This window comes from Biomphalaria glabrata, chromosome 1 (assembly GCF_947242115.1).
Source record: "Biomphalaria glabrata chromosome 1, xgBioGlab47.1, whole genome shotgun sequence".
Classification (NCBI taxonomy): Eukaryota; Metazoa; Mollusca; class Gastropoda; family Planorbidae; genus Biomphalaria; species Biomphalaria glabrata.
Window position 1 is genome coordinate 42,305,972 of NC_074711.1, and position 24,409 is coordinate 42,330,380.

Here is a 24,409-nt window from a genome sequence, read left to right on the forward strand (position 1 = left end):
AGGATGTATTCTATAGTATCTCTGCATTATAGTTGGAGGATGTATTCTATAGTATCTCTGGTAGTTGGAGGATGTATTCTATAGTATCTCTGGTAGTTGGAGGATGTATTCTATAGTATCTCTGCACTATAGTTGGAGGATGTATTCTATAGTATCTCTGGTAGTTGAATGATGTATTCTATAGTATCTCTGCACTATAGTTGGAGGATGTATTCTATAGTATCTCTGCATTATAGTTGGAGGATGTATTCTATAGTATCTCTGCATTATAGTTGGAGGATGTATTCTATAGTATCTCTGCATTATAGTTGGAGGATGTATTCTATAGTATCTCTGCATTATAGTTGGAGGATGTATTCTATAGTATCTCTGCATTATAGTTGGAGGATGTATTCTATAGTATCTCTACATTATAGTTGGAGGATGTATTCTATAGTATCTCTGCATTATAGTTGGAGGATGTATTCTATAGTATCTCTGCATTATAGTTGGAGGATGTATTCTATAGTATCTCTGCATTATAGTTGGATTATGTATTCTATAGTATCTCTGCATTATAGTTGGAGGATGTATTCTATAGTATCTCTGCATTATAGTTGGAGGATGTATTCTATAGTATCTCTGGTAGTTGGAGGATGTATTCTATAGTATCTCTGCATTATAGTTGGAGGATGTATTATATAGTATCTCTACATTATAGTTGGAGGATGTATTCTATAGTATCTCTACATTATAGTTGGAGGATGTATTCTATAGTATCTCTGCATTATAGTTGGAGGATGTATTCTATAGTATCTCTGGTAGTTGGAGGATGTATTCTATAGTATCTCTGCATTATAGTTGGAGGATGTATTCTATAGTATCTCTGCATTATAGTTGGAGGATGTATTCTATAGTATCTCTGCATTATAGTTGGAGGATGTATTCTATAGTATCTCTGCACTATAGTTGGAGGATGTATTCTATAGTATCTCTGCATTATAGTTGGAGGATGTATTCTATAGTATCTCTGCATTATAGTTGGAGGATGTATTCTATAGTATCTCTACATTATAGTTGGAGTATGTATTCTATAGTATCTCTGCACTATAGTTGGAGGATGTATTCTATAGTATCTCTGCACTATAGTTGGAGGATGTATTCTATAGTATCTCTGGTAGTTGGAGGATGTATTCTATAGTATCTCTGCACTATAGTTGGAGGATGTATTCTATAGTATCTCTGGTAGTTGGAGGATGTATTCTATAGTATCACTGCATTATAGTTGGAGGATGTATTCTATAGTATCTCTGCACTATAGTTGGAGGATGTATTCTATAGTATCTCTGCATTATAGTTGGAGGATGTATTCTATAGTATCTCTGCACTATAGTTGGAGGATGTATTCTATAGTATCACTGCATTATAGTTGGAGGATGTATTCTATAGTATCTCTGCACTATAGTTGGATGATGTATTCTATAGTATCTCTGCACTATAGTTGGATGATGTATTCTATAGTATCTCTGCACTATAGTTGGAGGATGTATTCTATAGTATCTCTGCACTATAGTTGGAGGATGTATTCTATAGTATCTCTGCATTATAGTTGGAGGATGTATTCTATAGTATCTCTGCACTATAGTTGGAGGATGTATTCTATAGTATCTGTGCACTATAGTTGGAGGATGTATTCTATAGTATCTCTGCACTATAGTTGGAGGATGTATTCTATAGTATCTCTGCACTATAGTTGGAGGATGTATTCTATAGTATCTCTACACTATAGTTGAATGATGTATTCTATAGTATCTCTGCACTATAGTTGAATGATGTATTCTATAGTATCTCTACACTATAGTTGGAGGATGTATTCTATAGTATCTCTGCATTATAGTTGGAGGATGTATTCTATAGTATCTCTGGTAGTTGGAGGATGTATTCTATAGTATCTCTGGTAGTTGGAGGATGTATTCTATAGTATCTCTGGTAGTTGGAGGATGTATTCTATAGTATCTCTGCATTATAGTTGGAGGATGTATTCTATAGTATCTCTACACTATAGTTGGAGGATGTATTCTATAGTATCTCTACACTATAGTTGGAGGATGTATTCTATAGTATCTCTACACTATAGTTGGAGGATGTATTCTATAGTATCTCTGCATTATAGTTGGATGATGTATTCTATAGTATCTCTACACTATAGTTGGAGGATGTATTCTATAGTATCTCTGCATTATAGTTGGAGGATGTATTCTATAGTATCTCTGCATTATAGTTGGAGGATGTATTCTATAGTATCTCTGCACTATAGTTGGAGGATGTATTCTATAGTATCTCTGCACTATAGTTGAATAATGTATTCTATAGTATCTCTGCATTATAGTTGGAGGATGTATTCTATAGTATCTCTGCACTATAGTTGAATGATGTATTCTATAGTATCTCTGCACTATAGTTGGAGGATGTATTCTATAGTATCTCTGCACTATAGTTGAATGATGTATTCTATAGTATCTCTGCATTATAGTTGGAGGATGTATTCTATAGTATCTCTGCACTATAGTTGGAGGATGTATTCTATAGTATCTCTGCACTATAGTTGGAGGATGTATTCTATAGTAACTCTGGAAGTTGAGGATGTATTCTATAGTATCTCTGGTAGTTGGAGGATGTATTCTATAGTATCTCTGGTAGTTGGAGGATGTATTCTATAGTATCTCTGCATTATAGTTGGAGGATGTATTCTATAGTATCTCTACACTATAGTTGGAGGATGTATTCTATAGTATCTCTACACTATAGTTGGAGGATGTTTTCTATAGTATCTCTACACTATAGTTGGAGGATGTATTCTATAGTATCTCTGCATTATAGTTGGATGATGTATTCTATAGTATCTCTACACTATAGTTGGAGGATGTATTCTATAGTATCTCTGCATTATAGTTGGAGGATGTATTCTATAGTATCTCTGCATTATAGTTGGAGGATGTATTCTATAGTATCTCTGCACTATAGTTGGAGGATGTATTCTATAGTATCTCTGCACTATAGTTGAATAATGTATTCTATAGTATCTCTGCATTATAGTTGGAGGATGTATTCTATAGTATCTCTGCACTATAGTTGAATGATGTATTCTATAGTATCTCTGCACTATAGTTGGAGGATGTATTCTATAGTATCTCTGCACTATAGTTGAATGATGTATTCTATAGTATCTCTGCATTATAGTTGGAGATACTGTATACTCTGGTAGTTGGAGGATGTATTCTATAGTATCTCTGCACTATAGTTGGATGATGTATTCTATAGTATCTCTGGTAGTTGGAGGATGTATTCTATAGTATCTCTGCACTATAGTTGGAGGATGTATTCTATAGTATCTCTGCATTATAGTTGGAGGATGTATTCTATAGTATCTCTGCACTATAGTTGGAGGAAGTATTCTATAGTATCTCTGGTAGTTGGAGGATGTATTCTATAGTATCTCTGCATTATAGTTGGAGGATGTATTCTATAGTATCTCTGCACTATAATTGGAGGATGTATTCTATAGTATCTCTGCACTATAGTTAGAGGATGTATTCTATAGTATCTCTGCATTATAGTTGGAGGATGTATTCTATAGTATCTCTGCACTATAGTTGGAGGATGTATTCTATAGTATCTCTGCACTATAGTTGGAGGATGTATTCTATAGTATCTCTGCACTATAGTTGGAGGATGTATTCTATAGTATCTCTGCACTATAGTTGGAGGATGTATTCTATTGTATCTCTGGTAGTTGGAGGATGTATTCTATAGTATCTCTGCACTATAGTTGGAGGATGTATTCTATAGTATCTCTGCATTATAGTTGGAGGATGTATTCTATAGTATCTCTGGTAGTTGGAGGATGTATTCTATAGTATCTCTGCACTATAGTTGGAGGATGTATTATATAGTATCTCTGCACTATAGTTGGAGGATGTATTCTATAGTATCTCTGCACTATAGTTGGAGGATGTATTCTATAGTATCTCTGCACTATAGTTGGAGGATGTATTCTATAGTATCTCTGCACTATAGTTGGAGGATGTATTCTATAGTATCTCTGCATTATAGTTGGATGATGTATTCTATAGTATTTCTGCACTATAGTTGGAGGATGTATTCTATAGTATCTCTGCATTATAGTTGGATGATGTATTCTATAGTATTTCTGCATTATAGTTGGAGGATGTATTCTATAGTATTTCTGCACTATAGTTGGAGGATGTATTCTATAGTATCTCTGCACTATAGTTGGAGGATGTATTCTATAGTATCTCTGCACTATAGTTGGAGGATGTATTCTATAGTATCTCTGCACTATAGTTGGAGGATGTATTCTATAGTATCTCTGGTAGTTGGAGGATGTATTCTATAGTATCTCTGCACTATAGTTGGAGGATGTATTCTATAGTATCTCTGCACTATAGTTGGAGGATGTATTCTATAGTATCTCTGCACTATAGTTGGAGGATGTATTCTATAGTATCTCTGGTAGTTGGAGGATGTATTCTATAGTATCTCTGCACTATAGTTGGAGGATGTATTCTATAGTATCTCTGGTAGTTGGAGGATGTATTCTATAGTATCACTGCATTATAGTTGGAGGATGTATTCTATAGTATCTCTGCACTATAGTTGGAGGACGTATTATATAGTATCTCTGCACTATAGTTGGAGGATGTATTCTATAGTATCTCTGCACTATAGTTGGAGGATGTATTCTATAGTATCTCTGCACTATAGTTGGAGGATGTATTCTATAGTATCTCTGCACTATAGTTGGAGGATGTATTCTATAGTATCTCTGCATTACAGTTGGATGATGTATTCTATAGTATTTCTGCACTATAGTTGGAGGATGTATTCTATAGTATCTCTGCATTATAGTTGGATGATGTATTCTATAGTATTTCTGCATTATAGTTGGATGATGTATTCTATAGTATTTCTGCACTATAGTTGGATGATGTATTCTATAGTATTTCTGCACTATAGTTGGAGGATGTATTCTATAGTATCTCTGCATTATAGTTGGAGGATGTATTCTATAGTATCTCTACACTATAGTTGGAGGATGTATTCTATAGTATTTCTGCATTATAGTTGGAGGATGTATTCTATAGTATCTCTGCATTATAGTTGGAGGATGTATTCTATAGTATCTCTGCACTATAGTTGGAGGATGTATTCTATAGTATCTCTGCACTATAGTTGGAGGATGTATTCTATAGTATTTCTGCACTATAGTTGGAGGATGTATTCTATAGTATCTCTGCACTATAGTTGGAGGATGTATTCTATAGTATCTCTGCACTATAGTTGGAGGATGTATTCTATAGTATCTCTGCACTATAGTTGGAGGATGTATTCTATAGTATCTCTGGTAGTTGGAGGATGTATTCTATAGTATCTCTGCACTATAGTTGGAGGATGTATTCTATAGTATCTCTGCATTATAGTTGGAGGATGTATTCTATAGTATCTCTGCACTATAGTTGGAGGATGTATTCTATAGTATCTCTGGTAGTTGGAGGATGTATTCTATAGTATCTCTGCACTATAGTTGGAGGATGTATTCTATAGTATCTCTGGTAGTTGGAGGATGTATTCTATAGTATCACTGCATTATAGTTGGAGGATGTATTCTATAGTATCTCTGCACTATAGTTGGAGGATGTATTCTATAGTATCTCTGCACTATAGTTGGAGGATGTATTCTATAGTATCTCTGCACTATAGTTGGAGGATGTATTCTATAGTATCTCTGCACTATAGTTGGAGGATGTATTCTATAGTATCTCTGCACTATAGTTGGAGGATGTTATCTATAGTATCTCTACACTATAGTTGAATGATGTATTCTATAGTATCTCTGGTAGTTGGAGGATGTATTCTATAGTATCACTGCATTATAGTTGGAGGATGTATTCTATAGTATCTCTGCACTATAGTTGGAGGATGTATTCTATAGTATCTCTGCACTATAGTTGGAGGATGTATTCTATAGTATCTCTGCACTATAGTTGGAGGATGTATTCTATAGTATCTCTGCACTATAGTTGGAGGATGTATTCTATAGTATCTCTGCACTATAGTTGGAGGATGTATTCTATAGTATCTCTGCACTGTAGTTGGAGGATGTATTCTTTAGTATCTCTACACTATAGTTGGAGGATGTATTCTATAGTATCTCTGCACTATAGTTGGAGGATGTATTCTATAGTATCTCTGCACTATAGTTGGAGGATGTATTCTATAGTATCTCTGCATTATAGTTGGAGGATGTATTCTATAGTATCTCTGCATTATAGTTGGAGGATGTATTCTATAGTATCTCTGCACTATAGTTGGAGGATGTATTCTATAGTATCTCTGCATTATAGTTGGATGATGTATTCTATAGTATCTCTGCACTATAGTTGGAGGATGTATTCTATAGTATCTCTGGTAGTTGGAGGATGTATTCTATAGTATCTCTGCACTATAGTTGGAGGATGTATTCTATAGTATCTCTGGTAGTTGGAGGATGTATTCTATAGTATCTCTGCACTATAGTTGGAGGATGTATTCTATAGTATCTCTGCATTATAGTTGGAGGATGTATTCTATAGTATCTCTGGTAGTTGGATGATGTATTCTATAGTATCTCTGCATTATAGTTGGAGGATGTATTCTATAGTATCTCTACATTATAGTTGGAGGATGTATTCTATAGTATCTCTGCACTATAGTTGGAGGATGTATTCTATAGTATCTCTGCACTATAGTTGGATGATGTATTCTATAGTATCTCTGCACTATAGTTGGATGATGTATTCTATAGTATCTCTACACTATAGTTGGAGGATGTATTCTATAGTATCTCTACATTATAGTTGGAGGATGTATTCTATAGTATCTCTACATTATAGTTGGAGGATGTATTCTATAGTATTTCTGCATTATAGTTGGAGGATGTATTCTATAGTATCTCTACATTATAGTTGGAGGATGTATTCTATAGTATCTCTACATTATAGTTGGAGGATGTATTCTATAGTATCTCTACATTATAGTTGGAGGATGTATTCTATAGTATCTCTAAACTATAGTTGGAGGATGTATTCTATAGTATCTCTACATTATAGTTGGAGGATGTATTCTATAGTATCTCTGCACTATAGTTGGAGGATGTATTCTATAGTATCTCTGCACTATAGTTGGAGGATGTATTCTATCGTATCTCTACATTATAGTTGGAGGATGTATTCTATAGTATCTCTACATTATAGTTGGAGGATGTATTCTATAGTATCTCTGCACTATAGTTGGAGGATGTATTCTATAGTATCTCTGCACTATAGTTGGAGGATGTATTCTATAGTATCTCTGCATTATAGTTGGAGGATGTATTCTATAGTATCTCTGGTAGTTGGAGGATGTATTCTATAGTATTTCTGCATTATAGTTGGAGGATGTATTCTATAGTATCTCTGCACTATAGTTGGAGGATGTATTCTATAGTATCTCTGCACTATAGTTGGAGGATGTATTCTATAGTATCTCTGCACTATAGTTGGATGATGTATTCTATAGTATCTCTGCACTATAGTTGGAGAATGTATTCTATAGTATCTCTGCACTATAGTTGGAGGATGTATTCTATAGTATCTATGGTAGTTGGAGGATGTATTCTATAGTATCTCTGCACTATAGTTGGAGGATGTATTCTATAGTATCTCTGCACTATAGTTAGAGGATGTATTCTATAGTATCTCTGCATTATAGTTGGAGGATGTATTCTATAGTATCTCTGCACTATAGTTGGAGGATGTATTCTATAGTATCTCTGCACTATAGTTGGAGGATGTATTCTATAGTATCTCTGCACTATAGTTGGAGGATGTATTCTATAGTATCTCTGCACTATAGTTGGAGGATGTATTCTATAGTATCTCTGCACTATATTTGGAGGATGTATTCTATAGTATCTCTGCACTATGGTTGGAGGATGTATTCTATAGTATCTCTACATTATAGTTGGAGGATGTATTCTATAGTATCTCTGCACTATAGTTGGAGGATGTATTCTATAGTATCTCTGCACTATAGTTGGATAATGTATTCTATAGTATCTCTGCATTATAGTTGGAGGATGTATTCTATAGTATCTCTGCACTATAGTTGGAGGATGTATTCTATAGTATCTCTGCACTATAGTTGGAGGATGTATTCTATTGTATCTTTGCACTATAGTTGGATGATGTATTCTATAGTATCTCTGGTAGTTGGAGGATGTATTCTACAGTATCTCTGCACTATAGTTGGAGGATGTATTCTATAGTATCTCTGCATTATAGTTGGAGGATGTATTCTATAGTATCTCTGGTAGTTGGAGGATGTATTCTATAGTATCTCTGCACTATAGTTGGAGGATGTATTATATAGTATCTCTGCACTATAGTTGGAGGATGTATTCTATAGTATCTCTGCACTATAGTTGGAGGATGTATTCTATAGTATCTCTGCACTATAGTTGGAGGATGTATTCTATAGTATCTCTGCACTATAGTTGGAGGATGTATTCTATAGTATCTCTGCATTATAGTTGGATGATGTATTCTATAGTATTTCTGCACTATAGTTGGAGGATGTATTCTATAGTATCTCTGCATTATAGTTGGATGATGTATTCTATAGTATTTCTGCATTATAGTTGGATGATGTATTCTATAGTATTTCTGCACTATAGTTGGATGATGTATTCTATAGTATTTCTGCACTATAGTTGGAGGATGTATTCTATAGTATCTCTGCATTATAGTTGGAGGATGTATTCTATAGTATCTCTACACTATAGTTGGAGGATGTATTCTATAGTATTTCTGCATTATAGTTGGAGGATGTATTCTATAGTATCTCTGCATTATAGTTGGAGGATGTATTCTATAGTATTTCTGCATTATAGTTGGAGGATGTATTCTATAGTATCTCTGCACTATAGTTGGAGGATGTATTCTATAGTATTTCTGCACTATAGTTGGAGGATGTATTCTATAGTATCTCTGCATTATAGTTGGAGGATGTATTCTATAGTATCTCTGCACTATAGTTGGAGGATGTATTCTATAGTATCTCTGCACTATAGTTGGAGGATGTATTCTATAGAATCTCTGGTTGTTGGAGGATGTATTCTATAGTATCTCTGCACTATAGTTGGAGGATGTATTCTATAGTATCGCTGCATTATAGTTGGAGGATGTATTCTATAGTATCTCTACATTATAGTTTGAGGATGTATTCTATAGTATCTCTGCACTATAGTTGGAGGATGTACTCTATAGTATCTCTGCATTATAGTTGGAGGATGTATTCTATAGTATCTCTGCATTATAAATGGAGGATGTATTCTATAGTATTTCTGCATTATAGTTGGATGATGTATTCTGTAGTATTTCTGCATTATAGTTGGAGGATGTATTCTATAGTATCTCTACATTATAGTTGGATGATGTATTCTATAGTATTTCTGCATTATAGTTGGAGGATGTATTCTATAGTATTTCTGCATTATAGTTGGAGGATGTATTCTATAGTATTTCTGCATTATAGTTGGATGATGTATTCTATAGTATTTCTGCATTATAGTTGGAGGATGTATTCTATAGTATCTCTGCACTATAGTTGGAGGATGTATTCTATAGTATCTCTGCACTATAGTTGGAGGATGTATTCTATAGTATCTCTGCACTATAGTTGGAGGATGTATTCTATTGTATCTCTGGTAGTTGGAGGATGTATTCTATAGTATCTCTACATTATAGTTGGAGGATGTATTCTATAGTATCTCTGCACTATAGTTGGAGGATGTATTCTATAGTATTTCTGCACTATAGTTGGATGATGTATTCTATAGTAATTCTGCACTATAGTTGGAGGATGTATTCTATAGTATCTCTGCACTATAGTTGGAGGATGTATTCTATAGTATTTCTGCACTATAGTTGTAGGATGTATTTTATAGTATCTCTGCACTATAGTTGGAGGATGTATTCTATAGTATCTCTGCACTATAGTTGGAGGATGTATTCTATAGTATTTCTGCACTATAGTTGGATGATGTATTCTATAGTATTTCTGCACTATAGTTGGAGGATGTATTCTATAGTATCTCTGCTTTATAGTTGGAGGATGTATTCTATAGTATTTCTGCACTATAGTTGGAGGATGTATTCTATAGTATCTCTGCACTATAGTTGGAGGATGTATTCTATAGTATCTCTGCACTATAGTTGGAGGATGTATTCTATAGTATCTCTACATTATAGTTGGAGGATGTATTCTATAGTATCTCTACACTATAGTTGGATGATGTATTCTATAGTATTTCTGCATTATAGTTGGAGGATGTATTCTATAGTATTTCTGCACTATAGTTGGATGATGTATTCTATAGTATTTCTGCATTATAGTTGGATGATGTATTCTATAGTATTTCTGCATTATAGTTGGATGATATATTCTATAGTATCTCTGCACTATAGTTGGATGATGTATTCTATAGTATCTCTACATTATAGTTGGATGATGTATTCTATAGTATTTCTGCATTATAGTTGGAGGATGTATTCTATAGTATTTCTGCATTATAGTTGGATGATGTATTCTATAGTATTTCTGCATTATAGTTGGATGATGTATTCTATAGTATTTCTGCATTATAGTTGGATGATGTATTCTATAGTATTTCTGCATTATAGTTGGAGGATGTATTCTATAGTATTTCTGCACTATAGTTGGAGGATGTATTCTATAGTATCTCTGCACTATAGTTGGATTATGTATTCTATAGTATCTCTGAACTATTGTTGGAGGATGTATTCTATTGTATCTCTGGTAGTTGGAGGATGTATTCTATAGTATCTCTACATTATAGTTGGAGGATGTATTCTATAGTATCTCTGCACTATAGTTGGAGGATGTATTCTATAGTATCTCTGCACTATAGTTGGAGGATGTATTCTATAGTATCTCTGCACTATAGTTGGAGGATGTATTCTATTGTATCTCTGGTAGTTGGAGGATGTATTCTATAGTATCTCTACATTATAGTTGGAGGATGTATTCTATAGTATCTCTGCACTATAGTTGGAGGATGTATTCTATAGTATTTCTGCACTATAGTTGGATGATGTATTCTATAGTATTTCTGCATTATAGTTGGAGGATGTATTCTATTGTATTTCTGCACTATAGTTGGAGGATGTATTCTATAGTATTTCTGCACTATAGTTGGAGAATGTATTCTATAGTATCTCTGCATTATAGTTGGAGGATGTATTCTATAGTATTTCTGCACTATAGTTGGAGGATGTATTCTATAGTATCTCTACATTATAAATGGAGGATGTATTCTATAGTATTTCTGCATTATAGTTGGAGGATGTATTCTATAGTATTTCTGCTTTATAGTTGGAGGATGTATTCTATAGTATTTCTGCATTATAGTTGGAGGATGTATTCTATAGTATTTCTGCATTATAGTTGGATGATGTATTCTATAGTATTTCTGCATTATAGTTGGAGGATGTATTCTATACTATCTCTACATTATAGTTGGAGGATGTATTCTATAGTATCTCTGCACTATAGTTAGAGTATGTATTCTATAGTATCTCTGCATTATAGTTGGAGGATGTATTCTATAGTATTTCTGCATTATAGTTGGAGGATGTATTCTATAGTATCTCTGCATTATAGTTGGAGGGTGTATTCTATAGTATTTCTGCATTATAGTTGGATGATGTATTCTATAGTATTTCTGCTTTATAGTTGGAGGATGTATTCTATAGTATCTCTACATTAAAGTTGGATGATGTATTCTATAGTATTTCTGCATTATAGTTGGAGGATGTATTCTATAGTATCTCTACACTATAGTTGGAGGATGTATTCTATAGTATCTCTGCACTATAGTTGGAGGATGTATTCTATAGTATTTCTGCACTATAGTTGGAGGATGTATTCTATAGTATCTCTGCACTATAGTTGGAGGATGTATTCTATAGTATCTCTGCACTATAGTTGGAGGATGTATTCTATAGTATTTCTGCACTATAGTTGGATGATGTATTCTATAGTATTTCTGCATTATAGTTGGAGGATGTATTCTATAGTATTTCTGCACTATAGTTGGAGGATGTATTCTATAGTATCTCTGCATTATAGTTGGAGGATGTATTCTATAGTATCTCTACATTATAGTTGGAGGATGTATTCTATAGTATCTCTACACTATAGTTGGATGATGTATTCTATAGTATCTCTGCATTAAAGTTGGAGGATGTATTCTATAGTATCTCTACATTATAGTTGGATGATGTATTGTATAGTATCTCTGCAGTATAGTTGGAGGATGTATTCTATAGTATCTCTGCACTATAGTTGGAGGATGTATTCTATAGTATCTCTACATTATAGTTGGAGGATGTATTCTATAGTATCTCTGCACTATAGTTGGATGATGTATTCTATAGTATCTCTGCATTATAGTTGGAATATGTATTCTATAGTATCTCTACATTATAGTTGGAGGATGTATTCTATAGTATCTCTGCATTATAGTTGGAGGATGTATTCTATAGTATCTCTGCACTATAGTTGGAGGATGTATTCTATAGTATCTCTACATTATAGTTGAAGGATGTATTCTATAGTATCTCTGCACTATAGTTGGAGGATGTATTCATAATATCTCTGCACTATAGTTGGATGATGTATTCTATAGTATCTCTGCACTATACTTGGAGGATGTATTCTATAGTATCTCTACATTATAGTTGGAGGATGTATTCTATAGTATCTCTACATTATAGTTGGAGGATGTATTCTATAGTATCTCTGCATTATAGTTGGAGGATGTATTCTATAGTATCTCTGCACTATAGTTGGAGGATGTATTCTATAGTATCTCTACATTATAGTTGGATGATGTATTCTATAGTATCTCTGCACTATAGTTGGATTATGTATTCTATAGTATCTCTGCATTATAGTTGGATGATGTATTCTATAGTATCTCTACATTATAGTTGGAGGATGTATTCAATAGTATTTCTGCACTATAGTTGGATGATGTATTCTATAGTATCTCTACATTATAGTTGGAGGATGTATTCTATAGTATTTCTGCATTATAGTTGGAGGATGTATTCAATAGTATTTCTGCACTATAGTTGGAGGATGTATTCTATAGTATCTCTGCATTATAGTTGGAGAAGTATTCTATAGTATCTCTGCACTATAGTTGGAGGATGTATTCTATAGTATCTCTGCATTATAGTTGGAGGATGTATTCTATAGTATCTCTGCACTATAGTTGGAGGATGTATTCTATTGTATCTTTGCACTATAGTTGGATGATGTATTCTATAGTATCTCTGGTAGTTGGAGGATGTATTCTATAGTATCTCTACATTATAGTTGGAGGATGTATTCTATAGTATCTCTGGTAGTTGGATGATGTATTCTATAGTATCTCTGCATTATAGTTGGAGGATGTATTCTATAGTATCTCTGCATTATAGTTGGATGATGTATTCTATAGTATCTCTGCACTATAGTTGGAGGATGTATTCTATAGTATCTCTACATTATAGTTGGAGGATGTATTCTATAGTATCTCTGCATTATAGTTGGATGATGTATTCTATAGTATCTCTGCACTATAGTTGGAGGATGTATTCTATAGTATCTCTACATTATAGTTGGAGGATGTATTCTATAGTATTTCTGCATTATAGTTGGATGATGTATTCTATAGTATCTCTGCACTATAGTTGGAGGATGTATTCTATTGTATCTTTGCACTATAGTTGGATGATGTATTCTATAGTATCTCTGGTAGTTGGAGGATGTATTCTATAGTATCTCTGCACTATAGTTGGATGATGTATTCTATAGTATCTCTGCACTATAGTTGGAGGATGTATTCTATAGTATCTCTACACTATAGTTGGAGGATGTATTCTATAGTATCTCTACATTATAGTTGGAGGATGTATTCTATAGTATCTCTGCATTATAGTTGTAGGATGTATTCTATAGTATCTCTGCATTATAGTTGGAGGATGTATTCTATAGTATCTCTACATTATAGTTGGAGGATGTATTCTATAGTATCTCTGCACTATAGTTGGAGGATGTATTCTATAGTATCTCTGCACTATAGTTGGAGGATGTATTCTATAGTATCTCTGCACTATAGTTGGAGGATGTATTCTATAGTATCTCTACATTATAGTTGGAGGATGTACTCTATAGTATCTCTGCACTATAGTTGGAGGATGTATTCTATAGTATCTCTGCATTATAGTTGGAGGATGTATTCTATAGTATCTCTGCATTATAGTTGGATGATGTATTCTATAGTATCTCTGCATTATAGTTGGATGATGTATTCTATAGTATCTCTGCATTATAGTTGGAGGATGTATTCTATAGTATTTCTGCATTATAGTTGGATGATGTATTCTATAGTATCTCTGCATTATAGTTGGATGATGTATTCTATAGTATTTCTGCATTATAGTTGGATGATGTATTCTATAGTATTTCTGCATTATAGTTGGAGGATGTATTCTATAGTATTTCTGCACTATAGTTGGAGGATGTATTCTATAGTATCTCTGCACTATAGTTGGAGGATGTATTCTAAAGTATTTCTGCATTATAGTTGGAGGATGTATTCTATAGTATCTCTGCACTATAGTTGGAGGATGCATTCTATAGTATTTCTGCACTATAGTTGGATGATGTATTCTATAGTATCTCTACATTATAGTTGGAGGATGCATTCTATAGTATCTCTACATTATAGTTGGAGGATGTATTCTATAGTATCTCTGCATTATAGTTGGAGGATGTATTCTATAGTATCTCTGCATTATAGTTGGATGATGTATTCTATAGTATCTCTGCACTATAGTTGGAGGATGTATTCTATTGTATCTCTGGTAGTTGGAGGATGTATTCTATAGTATCTCTGGTAGTTGGAGGATGTATTCTATAGTATCTCTGCATTATAGTTGGAGGATGTATTCTATAGTATCTCTGCACTATAGTTGGAGGATGTATTCTATAGTATCTCTGCATTATAGTTGGAGGATGTATTCTATAGTATCTCTGCATTATAGTTGGATGATGTATTCTATAGTATCTCTGCACTATAGTTGGAGGATGTATTCTATAGTATCTCTGGTAGTTGGAGGATGTATTCTATAGTATCTCTGCACTATAGTTGGAGGATGTATTCTATAGTATCTCTGGTAGTTGGAGGATGTATTCTATAGTATCTCTGCACTATAGTTAGAGGATGTATTCTATAGTATCTCTGCATTATAGTTGGAGGATGTATTCTATAGTATCTCTGCACTATAGTTGGAGGATGTATTCTATAGTATCTCTGCATTATAGTTGAAGGATGTATTCTATAGTATCTCTGGTAGTTGGATGATGTATTCTATAGTATCTCTGCATTATAGTTGGAGGATGTATTCTATAGTATCTCTGCATTATAGTTGGAGGATGTATTCTATAGTATCTCTGCATTATAGTTGGAGGATGTATTCTATAGTATTTCTACATTATAGTTGGAGGATGTATTCTATAGTATCTCTGGTAGTTGGATGATGTATTCTATAGTATCTCTGCATTATAGTTGGAGGATGTATTCTATAGTATCTCTGCATTATAGTTGGAGGATGTATTCTATAGTATCTCTGCATTATAGTTGGAGGATGTATTCTATAGTATCTCTGGTAGTTGGATGATGTATTCTATAGTATCTCTGCATTATAGTTGGAGGATGTATTCTATTGTATCTCTGGTAGTTGGATGATGTATTCTATAGTATCTCTGCACTATAGTTGGCGGATGTATTCTATTGTATCTCTGGTAGTTGGATGATGTATTCTATAGTATCTCTGCATTATAGTTGGAGGATGTATTCTATTGTATCTCTGGTAGTTGGATGATGTATTCTATAGTATCTCTGCACTATAGTTGGAGGATGTATTCTATTGTATCTCTGGTAGTTGGAGGATGTATTCTATAGTATCTCTGCATTATAGTTGGAAGATGTATTCTATAGTATCTCTACATTAAAGTTGGAGGATGTATTCTATAGTATCTCTGCACTATAGTTGGAGGATGTATTCTATAGTATCTCTACATTATAGTTGGAGGATTTATTCTATAGTATCTCATCACTACAGTTGGAGGATGTATTCTATAGTATCTCTACATTATAGTTGGAGGATGTATTCTATAGTATCTCTGCATTATAGTTGGAGGATGTATTCTATAGTATCTCTACATTATAGTTGGAGGATGTATTCTATAGTATCTCTGCACTACAGTTGGAGGATGTATTCTATAGTATCTCTGCACTACAGTTGGAGGATGTATTCTATAGTATCTCTACATTATAGTTGGAGGATGTATTCTATAGTATCTCTGCACTACAGTTGGAGGATGTATTCTATAGTATCTCTACATTATAGTTGGAGGATGTATTCTATAGTATCTCTGCACTATAGTTGGAGGATGTATTCTATAGTATCTCTACATTATAGTTGGAGGATGTATTCTATAGTATCTCTACATTATAGTTGGAGGATGTATTTTATAGTATCTCTGCACTATAGTTGGAGGATGTATTCTATAGTATCTCTACATTATAGTTGGAGGATGTATTCTATAGTATCTCTGCACTATAGTTGGAGGATGTATTCTATAGTATCTCTGCACTATAGTTGGAGGATGTATTCTATAGTATCTCTACATTATAGTTGGAGGATGTATTCTATAGTATCTCTACATTATAGTTGGAGGATGTATTCTATAGTATCTCTACATTATAGTTGGAGGATGTATTCTATATTATCTCTGCACTATAGTTGGAGGATGTATTCTATAGTATCTCTACACTATAGTTGGAGGATGTATTCTATAGTATCTCTACATTATAGTTGGAGGATGTATTCTATAGTATCTCTGCACTATAGTTGGAGGATGTATTCTATAGTATCTCTGGATTATAGTTGGAGGATGTATTCTATAGTATCTCTGCATTATAGTTGGAGGATGTATTCTATAGTATCTCTGCATTATAGTTGGAGGATGTATTCTATAGTATCTCTGCATTATAGTTGGAGGATGTATTCTATAGTATCTCTGACCTAGAGATGGAGGATGTATTCTATAGTATCTCTGCACTATAGTTGGAGGATGTATTCTATAGTATCTCTGCATTATAGTTGGAGGATGTATTCTATAGTATCTCTGCACTTGAGATGGAGGATGTATTCTATAGTATCTCTGCATTATAGTTGGAGGATGTATTCTATAGTATCTCTGCATTATAGTTGGATGATGTATTCTATAGTATCTCTGGTAGTTGGAGGATGTATTCTATAGTATCTCTACATTATAGTTGGAGGATGTATTCTATAGTATCTCTGCATTATAGTTGGAGGATGTATTCTATAGTATCTCTGCACTATAGTTGGATGATGTATTCTATAGTATCTCTGCACTATAGTTGGAGGATGTATTCTATTGTATCTCTGGTAGTTGGAGGATGTATTCTATAGTATCTCTGGTAGTTGGAGGATGTATTCTATAGTATCTCTGCATTATAGTTGGAGGATGTATTCTATAGTATCTCTACACAATAGTTGGAGGATGTATTCTATAGTATCTCTGCACTATAGTTGGATGATGTATTCTATAGTATCTCTGCACTATAGTTGGAGGATGTATTCTATAGTATCTCTGCACTATAGTTGGAGGATGTATTCTATAGTATCTCTACACTTTAGTTGGAGGATGTATTCTATAGTATCTCTACATTATAGTTGGAGGATGTATTCTATAGTATCTCTGCATTATAGTTGGAGGATGTATTCTATAGTATCTCTACACTTTAGTTGGAGGATGTATTCTATAGTATCTCTGCACTACAGTTGGAGGATGTATTCTATAGTATCTCTACATTATAGTTGGAGGATGTATTCTATAGTATCTCTACATTATAGTTGGAGGATGTATTCTATAGTATCTCTGCACTATAGTTGGAGGATGTATTCTATAGTATTTCTGCATTATAGTTGGATGATGTATTCTATAGTATCTCTGGTAGTTGGAGGATGTATTCTATAGTATCTCTGCACTATAGTTTGAGGATGTATTCTATAGTATCTCTACATTATAGTTGGAGGATGTATTCTATAGTATCTCTACATTATAGTTGGAGGATGTATTCTATAGTATCTCTGCATTATAGTTGGAGGATGTATTCTATAGTATCTCTGCATTATAGTTTGAGGATGTATTCTATAGTATCTCTACATTATAGTTGGAGGATGTATTCTATAGTATCTCTGCATTATAGTTGGAGGATGTATTCTATAGTATCTCTACATTATAGTTGGAGGATGTATTCTATAGTATCTCTGCACTATAGTTGGAGGATGTATTCTATAGTATCTCTACATTATAGTTGGAGGATGTATTCTATAGTATTTCTGCATTATAGTTGGAGGATGTATTCTATAGTATCTCTGCATTATAGTTGGATGATGTATTCTATAGTATCTCTACATTATAGTTGGAGGATGTATTCTATAGTATCTCTACATTATAGTTGGAGGATGTATTCTATAGTATCTCTGGTAGTTGGAGGATGTATTCTATAGTATCTGTACATTATAGTTGGAGGATGTATTCTATAGTATCTCTGCATTATAGTTGGAGGATGTATTCTATAGTATCTCTACATTATAGTTGGAGGATGTATTCTATAGTATCTCTGGTAGTTGGAGGATGTATTCTATAGTATCTCTACATTATAGTTGGAGGATGTATTCTATAGTATCTCTGCACTATAGTTGGAGGATGTATTCTATAGTATCTCTGCATTATAGTTGGAGGATGTATTCTATAGTATCTCTGCATTATAGTTGGAGGATGTATTCTATAGTATCTCTACATTATAGTTGGAGGATGTATTATATAGTATCTCTGGTAGTTGGAGGATGTATTCTATAGTATCTCTACATTATAGTTGGAGGATGTATTCTATAGTATCTCTGGTAGTTGGAGGATGTATTCTATAGTATCTCTGCATTATAGTTGGAGGATGTATTCTATAGTATCTCTACATTATAGTTGGATGATGTATTCTATAGTATCTCTGGTAGTTGGAGGATGTATTCTATAGTATCTCTGGTAGTTGGATGATGTATTCTATAGTATCTCTGCATTATAGTTGGAGGATGTATTCTATAGTATCTCTACATTATAGTTGGATGATGTATTCTATAGTATCTCTGGTAGTTGGAGGATGTATTCTATAGTATCTCTGGTAGTTGGATGATGTATTCTATAGTATCTCTGGTAGTTGGATGATGTATTCTATAGTATCTCTGCATTATAGTTGGAGGATGTATTCTATAGTATCTCTGCATTATAGTTGGAGGATGTATTCTATAGTATCTCTACACTATAGTTGGAGGATGTATTCTATAGTATCTCTACATTATAGTTGGAGGATGTATTCTATAGTATCTCTACATTATAGTTGGAGGATGTATTCTATAGTATCTCTGCACTATAGTTGGAGGATGTATTCTATAGTATCTCTGCACTATAGTTGGAGGATGTATTCTATAGTATCTCTGCACTATAGTTGGAGGATGTATTCTATAGTATCTCTGCACTATAGTTGGAGGACGTATTCTATAGTATCTCTGCATTATAGTTGGAGGATGTATTCTATAGTATTTCTGCACTATAGTTGGAGGATGTATTCTATAGTATCTCTACACTATAGTTGGAGTATGTATTCTATAGTATCTCTACACTATAGTTGGAGGATGTATTCTATAGTATCTCTACACTATAGTTGGATGATGTATTCTATAGTATCTCTACATTATAGTTGGATGATATAGTTATGTTCACCCCCTTTTAATTTCTCTGAGCTCTGAGTTGAGTTAAACGTCTGTGTCACAGTGACATTAACTAAATATCAACATTGAAGCCAAAGACATCAAATTACAGCGACTGAAGTCAACTCGGGACTAAAGTGGAAAACATTAGTTGAAATATATTGACATTTAATTTATACTTACATGATTTGCTTAAAGATCTTGTTATAGGTATTAGAGTTAATGAACTTTGCAGAAATTTAATCTCTTATTAATGACTTTAGTTGGAAATATCTGGTATGGAAATATCTGGTATTGTGTTTGCGCTGATAACAAGTAACAGTGGTCCCTTGATTTAAATAAAATATTTACAGGAAAAAATTGTTCCCATTTTTTTAAACTAGTTTTCCCTCGGCCCCCCCCCCCCCTATGTTTATGTTTTATGAATATTGCATTTAAAAAATCTAAAAAATGGCATTAAAATCACAACATTTCTATAAAAATATTACAAATACTAGTTCTAACACTATATTGTTCTTTCTATGTCAGAGTAAAAGTATACCCACTGTACGTACCAATTCTTTTTATACTGTAATGCGAAATACAGTATGCTTAGTGCCTACAGTGCTGTATGACACTTTTGAAAATAATTTAACATATAAGGAATGTTTTAAAAGAAACAGCTTGTTCAGGTTATTAAGGAAAATAGAAATTGCTGTAGCGATGTCTTGCTACTCTTATCCACAAATAGTTTATGTGTATGAAAGTAAATACCGAGCCTCCGCTATAGACCATTCGTCAAAGATCTGTACGACGTGGCAACGAGTTCTTGGTCTAAACATTGCCGGCCTTTGTTCAGAGCTTCTGTTATGAATGGTCTCGCTCCACTTCGCAGACGTTTGACTTTCACCAGCGGTTTTGGAACGTATCCCCTACGAAAGTCAAAACACCGTCTTCAAAAAAACATCCTACAACTGTTCTCTATCTCATGACTATACTCCTCTACTCCCTTCAGATGTGGACAGACCCCAAACTGAGCTGGGATCCCAGAAAGTACGGCAATGTAACTGCCATCAACCTGCCTTATGACACAGTTTGGTTGCCAGATATTGTTTTATACAACAGGTAATGTAACTGCCATAAACCTAGTCTATGGTATAGTTTGGTTGCCAGATATTGTTGTATACAACAGGTAATGTAACTGCCATAAACCTAGTCTATGGTATAGTTTGGTTGTCAGATATTGTTGTATACAACAGATAATGTAGGATACGGTTCGAAGCTTTGATAGAAGGTGGAATAGTAACATATCTAGAGGTTTAATCTTTTACTTATTAAAAGTTCAGATATTGAGCTATGGAGTCGTGTTGTTTTCATTACTGACACTTTCTCTGGTCCTGATCAACCAAATGTATAATAACATTTTTACAAAGCTTATATCAACTCACACTGTCTGTCTGGTTCAAAATTTGTACACATGATTTCTCCCACACCCAATATCGAATCAAGCTGAAATTTTGCACAATTATATATTTTACCTGACAATACAAGAATCAATAAAACAAAATTTACCAACTAGTTATTTAACTATTAGTTATTTATTATTTTGTGTGTTATTTTGAACAAGAAAAAGAAATTGTAATTGATTGAAGTGGTAATATAGGCTGAACTGCTCCCTTTATAGGTCGTCTTCTGAGTCGTATTTATGAAACTCTCCACTAGCAGGGTGGTGAACGTGTTGGCTTGAGAAGCCTAAGAATGCTTGAGCCACAAAAATCGAATTCAGGTCGTTCCCTCTTTTCTTCCTGTATATGCTTTTTTATTGTTAGTCTAAATCTATTTCAAATGTAATTACACGACTCATCCTAACTTATTGATACAAATACGCTTAATATAAGCTTTTGTTGTTTTTTTTAAAAGTATTTTAAAACATTTTCTTGTTTATAGTAACCTAGTTCGCTAATTGATAAAAAACGGAAGTAAAATTACTTGAAAAATTGGCAGAGCGTGAAACCTGGATACGGATCTCAAAAATGGTTCTAATGATTTCCCTTGAAATGTAACAGTGTATGTTTATTCTTTACAGACAAAAAGTAATAGGTAATTGACCAAATGGGGAAAGCTATGGTTTGACCGTTATAGTTTTTCAATTAATAATTTTCGTAAAATTACATTTCGTCTGGAGGTCTAGACATGTTGAACACACAGACGTCAATGCGTAGCCTCACGTGTGTTCATTTATAAGTTCAATAGCCAAATAGACATATTGTCTGTTTAGGTTTCTATGCATGGATCTATAGACCTATCACCAAACTAGAATTTTCTATACCGTATCTCTAGATTCAGAATTCTAGTCTAGATAATTACAAATTTATAACCATAAGTCTGGACCTATATCACCAAACTAGAATCTTCTATGGCATTCTGTGTTATATCTCTATATCCAGTATTTTAGTCTAGACTACTGTCTATGGATGTTACCATAACAGGATCTGTATCAGCAAACTAGAATTGTATATACCTTATCCAGCTTTTTATATACGGGGGATGAGATTATAAGGAATAAAAGTTTGGATTTTTAAAAAAAAATCATATCATTCATTGATTATTAAGAGCAAAGTCATCGGTCTGGCCATGGGTCTGGCCATGGGTCTGGCCATGTGTCTGGCCATGTGTCTGGCCATGGGTCTGGCCATGGGTCTGGCCATGGGTCTGGCCGATTGTGGCTATCTTCATAAAGGAGAAATTATCTTTATATAACCCACCAACTGTTGAACGTTGTGTCTAGTGACACGAATATCAGCAGCTACGTCATGTTATGTCTCACATTTGTTACATTTATGTCTCACATTTGTTACATTTATGTCTCACATTTGTTACATTTATGTCCAACATTTGTTACATTTATGTCTCACATTTGTTACATTTATGTCTAACATTTGTTACATTTATGTCTCACATTTGTTACATTTATGTCTCACATTTGTTACATTTATGTCTCACATTTGTTACATTTATGTCTAACATTTGTTACATTTATGTCTCACATTTGTTACATTTATGTCTAACATTTGTTACATTTATGTCTCACATTTGTTACATTTATGTCTCACATTTGTTACATTTATGTCTAACATTTGTTACATTTATGTCTAACATTTGTTACATTTATGTCTCACATTTGTTACATTTATGTCCAACATTTGTTACATTTATGTCTCACATTTGTTACATTTATGTCTCACATTTGTTACATTTATGTCCAACATTTGTTACATTTATGTCTCACATTTGTTACATTTATGTCTCACATTTGTTACATTTATGTCTCACATTTGTTACATTTATGTCTCACATTTGTTACATTTATGTCTCACATTTGTTACATTTATGTCTCACATTTGTTACATTTATGTCTCACATTTGTTACATTTATGTCTCACATTTGTTACATTTATGTCTAACATTTGTTACATTTATGTCTCACATTTGTTACATTTATGTCTCACATTTGTTACATTTATGTCCAACATTTGTTACATTTATGTCTCACATTTGTTACATTTATGTCTCACGTTTGTTACAGCGCACATATAACAGACGAGTCTGTGAGTACTAATGTTATAGTTGACTACAACGGTACCATCATGTGGCTGCAGATGGTTATATTGAAGAGCTCCTGTGAAGTGGATGTCAAATATTTTCCTTTTGACACACAGGTAAAGATTTAGACTATTCTAGACTAGGTGACTAGGTGACTCGATTTAGACTATTCTAGACTAGGTGACTCGATTTAGACTATTCTAGACTAGGTGACTAGGTGACTCGATTTAGACTATTCTAGACTAGGTGACTAGATGACTAGGCGACTCGATTTAGACTATAGGTGACTAGGTGACTCGATTTAGACTATAGGTGACTAGATGACTCGATTGTCATGGCATTGCTCTATTCAACTGGTTGAACTAGGATCTTACTATTTGTATGTCTGCTGGTGTGTTTTCTTGTATAGAGTGTTTCCAATCTGTGGCACACACATTTCATTCAATGCACTCTGTAGTTCTTTTGTTGTTCTCCATCTTGCTAGAGATCTCAGAACTGAAAGTCTAGTTCCAAATGAAATGAAATAAGAATTCTGGAATAAACAGCGATAAATATCTGCCAAGATATTTTCTATTTTACAAAGACTACTTTAAAGAGAAATGTCTGACAAGATATTTTCTATTTTACAAAGACTACTTTAAAGAGAAATGTCTGACAAGATATTTTCTATTTTACAAAGACTACTTTAAAGAGAAATGTCTGACAAGATATTTTCTATTTTACAAAGACTACTTTAAAGAGAAATGTCTGACAAGATATTTTCTATTTTACAAAGACTTTCAAATGAACAATGATTTGTTTTTCAAAAGAAGGCG

At 33.5% G+C, this 24,409-nt stretch overlaps 1 protein-coding gene across 3 annotated transcripts in view; it reads left to right on the forward strand.

Annotated features, from left to right (window-relative positions):
• Positions 1-24,409, forward strand: part of LOC106057771 (neuronal acetylcholine receptor subunit alpha-10-like) — a 199,171-nt gene that overhangs the window by 151,715 nt on the left and 23,047 nt on the right. For all 3 annotated transcript variants that reach the window (XM_056037292.1, XM_056037304.1, XM_056037300.1), the window contains exons 5-6: positions 21,007-21,116; positions 23,578-23,710. In XM_056037292.1, coding sequence (XP_055893267.1) covers positions 21,007-21,116; positions 23,578-23,710 — 243 coding nt within the window. The remainder of the gene's footprint in view (positions 1-21,006; positions 21,117-23,577; positions 23,711-24,409) is intronic.